Source organism: Pyrus communis, chromosome 2, assembly GCF_963583255.1.
Source record: "Pyrus communis chromosome 2, drPyrComm1.1, whole genome shotgun sequence".
Taxonomy (NCBI): Eukaryota; Viridiplantae; Streptophyta; class Magnoliopsida; order Rosales; family Rosaceae; genus Pyrus; species Pyrus communis.
In genome coordinates this window covers 29146290-29156184 of record NC_084804.1, presented here as the reverse complement: position 1 = coordinate 29156184, position 9895 = coordinate 29146290, and the positions used below count along the sequence as shown (strand labels likewise).

Below are 9895 nucleotides of genomic sequence, written 5' to 3'. Positions count from 1 at the left end.
AAATAGCCCTGGCAATAGAATTTGCATCTCCACCGTTACACTTCAATAGCCCTGGCAATAGGCAATAGGCAATAAAATATTGGTATTTTTTTATTTATAAAATAATACAAAATAATTTTAATTGTAATATCGGATAAGATTTTTAATCGTTCTCGTTGTGCCACGTGTCATTATCCGAAGTATTATTAAATAATACAAAATAATTTTATTTGTAATTTCGGATAAGATTTTTAATCGTTGTCGTTACGCCACTTGTCATAAAATCCGAAAAGACAATTATTGGGGATGGATTTCCGATAAATTTTTTAATCGTACTCGTTATGCCACGTGTCATTATCTGAAAATACAATTATTGGTGATGGATTTCTGATAAGATTATTAACCAATCACGTCGCGCCACGTGTCATAATCTGTTCACAATCTTTGAGGATAGATTTCCATCATATTTTTAACGAATGACGGCATGCCACGTGTCATAATCTGTTCACAATCTTTGAGGATAGATTTCCATCAGATTTGTAACGAATGACGGCCTGCCACGTGGCATTATGTACAACCTAATTCTTTCTGAATCCTCTATATAATCCACCATCCATCCTCACAAATCTCACACCAATTTTCTCAAGATCTCTATCATTATTCATAGTTTCTGCTTCCTTATTCACAAAAATCTGTATCATTATTCATAGTTTCTATTTTATTTCTTACAATGTCTTCTTCTTCTTCCTCAAGGATGATGTGGGAATTCAATCAGGAAGAGGAAGAATTGTTTAACGAATCAGAAGCAATGTTCAATCACCAGGGGGTAAGAAATGAGAGGGAAGAGGATGAGGAGCGTCAAAGGAGAGATGACGAAGTAAGAATGGGTAGAGCCTCACATTCTCGTCGAGTCATCCAAGCTGCGGCTCAAATCTGCAGGCCCAGCCGTTCCGAAAACCTTGATAGAAGCAGGCAACGACGAGGTATGGAACTCATGGATGATTATTTTGTTCCTAATAGTGCATTCCCTGATACGTACTTTAGACGTCGTTTTAGAATGGAACGACATTTGTTCAACAAAATCATGATTGCTGTTTGCAACCATGATTCTTATTTTGTGCAAAAGAAAGATGCTTTTGGTGCTATGGGTCTACTGCCTGAGCAAAAAATTACTGCTGCCTTGCGGATGCTTGCATATGGAGCATCTGCAGACCAAGTGGATGAGATAACGAGGATGGGGAAATCAACCATTCTTGAGTCCCTGATGAGGTTTTGCGGAGCAATCGAATCTATCTACACCGCTGAGTACCTCCGCAAACCTACACATATGGACTTGGAGTGGCTGTTGAAGAAGGCGGAGATGCGTGGCTTTCCTAGGATGATTGGAAGCATTGATTGTATGCACTGGACATGGAAAAACTGTCCAAGTGCATGGCAAGGTGCTTACGGGGACAGAAAATGAGCAAAAAGTATCATTCTGGAGGCGGTGGCATCTTTTGATACATGGATTTGGCACGCCTTTTTCGGGGTCCCGGGAGCTCAAAATGACATCAACGTCCTTGCCCAATCCCCAGTGTTCAACGATGTCCTACAAGGAAAGGCACCAAAAGTTACGTATGAGGTCAACGGACGTATGTACGACGGCCCATACTACCTAGCTGACGGGATTTACCCGCGATGGTCAACATTTGTCAAAACAGTGCCACGTCCGCGGAGTGCAAAGGAAAAACACTTTGTAAGCTGTCAAGAGGGGTGCAGGAAGGATGTGCAGCGTTGTTTCGGTATCCTCCAAGCTCGCTGGGCGATCGTCAGGGGTGCTGCCAGATTGTTTGATGTAGAGTCGCTTTGATCCATCATGATGACGTGCATCATTCTTCACAACATGATTGTGGAAGATGAGTACGATTATGAAGCTGTTGATGAATATGAGCCAGACCCGATGAACAATTCAAGAACACGTATATATTGTTTTCATGACGCCATCGATGAGCCCGTGCAACATGAGCCATTACAAAGGGATGGACGTTACAATGAAAGGCTCATTCAATGATATACTGCATTTCAAATGCCAGACATGCACAATGCCCGACAAATTGACTTGATAGAGCACCAGTGGGCATTGAAACAAGCTGAAGATAATTAAGTTCATTTAGTGTGTTTTTTTGAATTTGGTATGTTTATATTGTTTTATTTGGTGTGTTTTATTATTTGGTATGTTTATGTAATTTTTTTATGTTTATGTAATTCTTAGTATATGTAATTCTTAGTATGTTTATGTTTATGTAATTTCCAACAACTGGACATCGATTCTTTGGTTCTTTTCCCACCAATTTTCTCAAGAAAATTGGTATGAATAAGACTCCACATCTCTCGCAACTGCATCTCATTACCCGTAAGCGAACTATGAGTAACTTCAACCCAGCTAGTACACAACGCAACATCTTCAATAAGCGACCAATTCGTACCTGCACCAGTGGTCATTTTGTTGAAAAAAATGGATTCAAACTTTGAGACAAAGAAAGGAATGTGATTGAAAGTAGTTGAGAAAATATGAAATTGTTGTGTAAGGTAGATGATAATGAGAAGGTATTTATAGAAAAGTAAAAACAATTTTTTTTACAATTTTTTTCAGATTTTTCAGATTTTTTTTTTATTTTTTTTGAATTTTTTACAATTTTTTTTTAAATTTTATTCAATTAATTAATCTCTGCCGTTGGATATAAAAAAATTTGAATTCCAACACTCCAGATTGTGCCACGTGTCACAACGGTAACTTTTCTTAATTTTAAAACTATTTTTTCATTTATTTTTTTATTTATAAAGAATATTAATATCCACCGTTGATCTCAGATCGAACGGTGGATATTAAATCTGACTTTTTTTTTTTTTTTTTTACCGTTGAGATCGAACGGTCCACATTAAGTAACCGTTGAGATCTAACGGACCGTGGGAAGCCACGTGGCTTCCCAACGGTAACTGACAAGCTTTTTTTTTTTTGATTTTTGTGTCGGCGATGCGCCCCCACGCGCGAGTAGGGTGCACGCGCCTGACACAAAAAAAAATTAATATTCCCTGACGCCAGGCTGACGTCAGCTTGACGTCACATAGCCCTCAGGCCCTCGGGCTGGCAATTCACCACGGGCCCGGAGCTCGGGTCTCCACCTTCGGTCAGGCTAGCCCACGCTGGAGCCCTCCCACCGGCCCTCAGGCCCTTGTTTTCTCCACTGTCCCCCGAGGCAAACCCAACGCTGGGCTTGCTCTAAAAGAAGGGCTGATGCTGGCCAAGCGAAAGGGTGTCTAGAGGTTATGGGTGGAAAGGGACTCGTTGCTTATCATTCAGCTCGCACGTGGAGTGTGGAAGCCCCGTTGGTGTATCCACCAGATCATTAGTGACATTATGGGGACTGCAACTGAATTCGTTGAGATTTCCGGGCATCATATTTTTAAAGAAGCAAACTTTGCCGTTGAAGCTATTGCGCATGTCGGCCTTTCTATTGATAACCCTCACTTTTGGAACTTTTGTTGCCCCCTGAGGCTTTGACCCCCCTTAGATTTGACACTCGAGCAACTGGTTGTACCAAAGGTTTCAGTCTTTAATAAATGATTCGTTTATCCAAAAAAAAAAAAAAAAAAACTAGCTAGGGACTTAATTGACACTCGAGTAATAATTCATTGACCAATTTAGCAGTTTACTCATATTTATAATGGGTCATAAGGACCTAGAAGGCTAGAAGATAGACAGATGGATCATTGAAATATATTATGACGTTGACTCTAATAAAGTGTGTCCAAATATGTGCCTCCCGATCTTTACCCATATATAATAATAATAATAATGTTTTTGAACACTATAGTATCTACACTAAAGGGGTGGGGAAGTGAGTTAAGCCTTACAATAAGCTTCCCATAATAATGTGGTTCAAGTTCGCCTTTGGCGAGAATTGAACCTAAGACCTCTCATTTACAAGTGAAGAAGAATATCACTAAGCGAACAGAAATATCACTAGACTGTAGTATTAAGTAGCAATAATAATAATAATAAATTTGAAGTACTAATAGATTGTCCAAAAACCAAAAACAAAAAAAACAACGGTATGAATAGGTGGTGCTATCTACACACCTATTTTTACCTCTCAACCACACTCTTCTCAATTTTAGTGTCACATCCCAACCCAGGCTCTATTCTACCATAGCACGATATTGTTCGCTTTGGGCCTCGACCACACCCTAACGGTTTTGTTTCTGGAAACTCACACGAAAACTTCTCAATGGTTCACCCATCCTAGGATTGCTCTCGCACGAACTCGCTTAACTTCGGAATTCCGATGAAACTCGAAGCTAGTGAGCTCCTAAAAGATCTCTTGCTATATGGAGGTCGGCATGTATGTATAAGGCATAGAGGATCTTCTTCCCTTGGCGATGTGGGATCTAACATTCGGTCGTCGGATGAATGAATTGAAGAAGATCAATGGATAAAGATTAACAAGAGTGTGCTCTAGAGGTATAAAAGGATGTGTGAATAGCACTATCCTAAAAATATTGAGGTAGTTTGTCGAGAACTCCTCAGCGCATTAAGCATAATCATGAGCTTGATCCAAAGGAGCAAAACTTGACCTAATCTTCCACTGGAAAGTAGCACCAGACAGAGAATTAATAATCCATATGTAAGTTCCAAAGAGCGACCAGTATAGTGCCTTGAAAATGTGTGATGCTTTAGACATTTTACTTTTAATACTAACATCCGTGGCTAGCTTGAATTCGTCTTTCAACATCATTCGTGGAAGTTTAATTTGTCCAGAACTACGTCAATATCCCATAAGTAACGTCAAGTTTATTATATTGGCTGGTGAGACTTTTGACGACGTTCAATACAATCAATATCTTAGAAACACAAAAAAAAATGAAAAAAAAAAGTCAACAATTTCGTCTCCAGTCAGAACCAATATCTTGGAAGCTTCTTATATGTCTATATATATACCGACTGCATTCTTTGATATATCTCATAAATCCAACATGTTCTTCTTCAAATCAATCCCTCTGGGTCTCTTAGTGCTTTGCCTTTTACACCATTCTGCAAGTGGTGCCTCCCCACTTAACCATTTTTGTTTCAGCCCAGAAAACTACACTGCTGATAGTCCATATGGTGCCAACTTGAACTCATTGTTCCATCTTTTATACACCAAAGTTCCTCCTTCTGGCTTTGGCATTGGTTCAACTGGCCAAGCTAAAAACCAAGTGAATGGCTTGGCCCTTTGCCGCGGTGATGTCTCAAGCAAAGATTGCAATACTTGCGTGGTTGACGCAAGCAAAGAGCTTCGAGACCGCTGCCCTTATCGTAAAGGAGCCATAATTTGGTACGATCACTGCCTTTTAAAGTACTCAGATGTGAGCTTTTTTGGGCAAATTGATAGCAGGAACAGGTTCTATATGTGGAACGTCCAAGAAGTAGAGAATGGGACACTATTCAATGAGAAAGTTAAAGAGTTGTTAAGTGGGTTATCTAATGAAGCTTCTGAAGCTAATCAAAAGCTTTATGCTACTGGTGAGGTACAACTCGATACATTCACAACCCTTTATGGCATTGCTCAATGCACGAGGGACCTCTCTGGGGTTGATTGTAAAAAGTGTCTTGATAGTGGAATAAGCGAACTCCCAAACTGCTGCGATGCAAAACGAGGTGGGCGTGTTGTAGGTGGTAGCTGTAATGTTGGGTATGAACTGTATCCCATTGTCAATACTTAAGAGTATAATTATTCAGTACAATGTGACCGACGTCTTGTTATGCTTGCTAATAAATGATGTTCAGATGATATTTGAATGTCTCTCTTGACAAATTTGTCCAAGGATATGGATCTGTGTTTACTGATTGTGTTTGTGTTATAAAAGAAAAGCATTATGGTATTGAGTAGTTTTATGAGATTGTATTTATCTTCGAAGTTAGCATTGAGTGGGAATATGCTGATTTATATTTCATATGAGATCTTTACAAGATTACAAGACATATATATGAGATTGGAATTGAGTGAGGGAAGGCATGGAATGCGGGACGACACACCTCAATCTTCTCGGCCCAATCAGCTGCCATAATTCAAGGAAAATAGGTGGTATTCACAACTCATCACAAGATAAGGTGATGGGGAGTGGTGACTACAGCCTAATATATAGGTTTTCTTGTCTATGTAAATATGCGGTTGCTTGTACAATTACGATCGACTTATTTACGGTTTTGAATAAGTCTTGTATCTTGTTCTCTTATAAATACTTACCTTGTGGAGAATAATTAAATACTTGTTATGAATATACTTTTAGTACCTGCGTACATGGGCGGATCTATTAAGAGACTAAGGTGGTCCAGGTTTAGAAAAGTGGCTATGAAAACCTCCAAGGAACACCCAAATCTCGGCTGTGGTGGAGGAAAAGAGCAGCTATGGTTGCCGAGCACCTTCTGCAAAACAGAAGGAGAAAGAAGATGACTTTTTCTTTCAAATGACTTGGCCAAAACGAAACCGTTTTGAGCCAAACCATTAAAAAAAAAGACAATATTTAGACACTGACTAGTCACTGTATTGTTTTACTGACCACCAATAAATAAAAGACACATGTCAACCAAAACTCTCTCTAAATCTATAACCAAACAACCAACTCTAACATTGCACCCATAACCAAACAACCACTCTCTCCTCCTAAGCCTACTTTGTTGTCTGCTGCAAATCTCGTCTGCAAAAGCCTCTCCTCCGCTAAGCCCTCCCCTCCGCCAAAACATCTTCCATCGAACCCAGCCTTGCCCACTCATAATCCAACCCTCTCTTTGCCATGGAAGGACGTCTGCACCTACCCGCACCACCTTTCTCTCCTTGCTAAAATTCTAGATCCGCCACTGCCTGCATATTGTGCAAATCATTAGTAGATTATATTTAGAATACTAGAAGAACTTTTTCCTTTAGGATTGTATTAATTGCAAGGCAAGGAATCCTCCTTGGTTTACTATAAATAAAGGCACAAGGAATGAGAAATAACACACAGAATTCCTCAATCCAATTCTCCATCTCTCTTTCTCTCTATGCCGCACCCTCTGTTTGCCTCAGTTAATTATAGGCCACAACACATTATCAGCAAGCTCTTTAATTATAACATACAAGCTTTGAAGATGGACATTCGAAATCCGGAGGAGGAACTCCTACAAACCAGTTCATCAATACCATCACGTAATCCAACTTCTTCCAAAATAACGATGTTTATCTTAATATTTTTTCAGCCTTCACTGCGTGAACCTTCATCATAATGTATGAACCAACTTTATGTTTTACAAATTTTAAATTCTACATAGATTATGCGTACATTATACTCAAAATGTTGCCAGATTATAGGAATTGATATTAGGAATTTGAAAGCAAAAAAAATTAGGCCAACTGCCTAAACCGCTGGAGCCGAGCCACCAAGATAAATCAAACCCAAAAAAACTATGAGTGTCATGCAGGTTCCGCCCACTTGCCTACATAGTGAGGAGTATACACATGTTAAGTAATGAATGTTTTAGTGCTATGTTGTTTGTAGCAAATTAAAATTTGGCATATCTGTTTTTGGTTTGTGGGATAATGATTTTGACTCAATATAAGGGTTGTGGTATTTAAGAATCTGGTTGCTAGCATGATCTATTTCTATGGCTATCTAATTTCTGGCATTGTATTTGATCTTATTATGTATATTATTACTATTTTTGAAGATAAATTAATAAATGGCAGAAGGTTCCCAGTTTCATGAGATTGATACTTTTGCGATTGCTCATGCCTTGAAGAACAAAAACTGGACCAATGAGACAGCCAAGTCCAAATTTGTAAGTCTAAAATGGAATTAATGCTTTGGTGTTGTTTAATAATTAAGCTGTAAATTTCGGACAAAGTTCTATTCTATGACGTTCTTGTTTTCTTTTAAAGGAAAACTAATGAAAATGGTTTGAAAACTTTGAGTTTTAACGATAAAGACAACATAAAGGGTAAAGTGAATAGTATCAAGTTTGATTTTTTAGTGTAAAAATGTGGTTTTTCGTTAAAGTAAACAGTACCGTGGACTTTTCTTTAAAACTCATTTCTTTTAAAGGATGAGACGCTTGTTAGGAAAGAGGATTGTCTTAATGAATTTACAAAGGATTATCCTGAGAATACTCCATTAGATGACATAGCAGTACTTGATCAAGATTTTGTCTTCATATCCTTAACTGTGTACTGGGTGTTAAACCCAGTAGGTAGATACGCGGTTTGGGTGATGGCCGAGTTCATGGGTTTGGTGGATCGACTTCTCGGACGTCACTTAGAGCCTGTGAGTTGGAGAAGGAGCTTGCAGAGGAAAGAGCTGCTTGACCGTTGGAGGAGGATTTTGATGCACCGGGGAGCTTGGTGCATCAGCTACCTGTCAAGCAACTCTTTCCGCTACCAACTCCTCCTCCAACTAACGCGCTCGAAGTGACGATCGAGAAGTCAATCCACCAAGCTCACGAACTCAGTCATCACCTAAACCACATATCTGCCTACTGGGCTTAACATCAGTACATCAGTAAGGATATGAAGACCAACATCTGTATCAGTTACTGCTATGTCATCTAATGGAGTATCCTCTGGATAATCCTTAGCCAATTCATTAAGATAATCCTATTTCCTAGCAACCATATCATCCTTAAAACAAAGGGCATAGATTAGAACTTCGTCCGAAATTTACAGCTTTATTTATTATACAACACTAAAACAGAATCAACTTCAGACTTACAAATTTAGACTTGGCAGTCTTATTGGTCCAGTTTTTGCTCTTCTCAGCATAAGCAACGTTAAAAGTATCAATCTTAGGGAATTGCGAACCTGCCTGTTAGCTTCAAATATAGTAATGATCAGTGTATAAAATCAAATACAAATGAGAAAAATAAATTGTACATACATAGAAATGGATCATGCTAGCAACCAGATTCTTAAATACCACAACCCTTATATTGAGTCAAAATCATTATCCAACAAACCAAAAGCAGATATGCCAAATTTTAATTTGCTACAAACAACATAGCACTAAAACATTCATTACTTAACCTGTGTATACTCCTACACCTCCATTATGTAGGCAAGTGGGCACGAACCAGCGTGTCACTCATGCTTATTTTGGGCTCGATTTTTCTTGTTAGCATCTGATTGCTTCTACATTTCGCAACAAAATAACAGTTTCTTAGCTAGTGCACATATACTTGACAAAAAATGAAGACGAACTGCTTTGCAGGTATGAACCAACTAAAAGAATACCATAAACTTCTCTGACTGAAACTGTTCATATAAAAACTCCCACTCCAAGTTCCCCAAGTCTTGAGTTCATCTATTGGCCATGCCTCATCAGGCGATGCCCACTCTAAAAAGTATGCATGTAACTCATACTTAAACTCAATACCGTCTAGACATAAGTCAGTCAACATAATCATAATGTTGTTCAATTTTGGTGTCCAAGTTAAAATTCACAAAAACAAAGGTTGTGATTTTTATTTCAACAAAATGCAGACCAAAACTTAAAAGAAAGTTAAAAAAAAAATACATGCTGTTTGTAAAGTAAAATTCAGGTTGCTATAGAGATTACTACAATGTATATGTCTCGATCAAAGATTATTAATTAATTCTACTCACAGTAATCTCTGAGATGAGGTCTGACTTTGACTCGTCAGACATTTTTTTTGCCAATATGCCTTGTTTATTGGGCAGTGTTGGTGAACAATGGCCCTTGCATCATGTATCAACAATCTATGAACGACCTTATGTATCGCTCACCTATGCACAAGTCTATAACGATCTTGATCTTTACTTGCACAATACAAACAGTACGATTGGTCTATTTAACCAACCAACATGCCCCGCGTACTGGTGTTTCATCAAGTTTGGGATAAAACCACCAA

The 9895-nt window shown here is 38.6% G+C and overlaps 1 protein-coding gene across 1 annotated transcript; it reads left to right on the top strand.

Moving 5' to 3' along the window:
* Positions 1-4973: 4973 nt before the first annotated feature.
* LOC137726329 (antimicrobial ginkbilobin-2-like protein) lies at positions 4974-5791 on the top strand. Its single transcript, XM_068465243.1, has one exon. The coding sequence runs from the start codon at positions 4993-4995 to the stop codon at positions 5719-5721; it is 729 nt and encodes a 242-aa protein (XP_068321344.1). The 5' UTR covers positions 4974-4992; the 3' UTR covers positions 5722-5791.
* The last annotated feature ends 4104 nt before the right edge of the window (positions 5792-9895 follow it).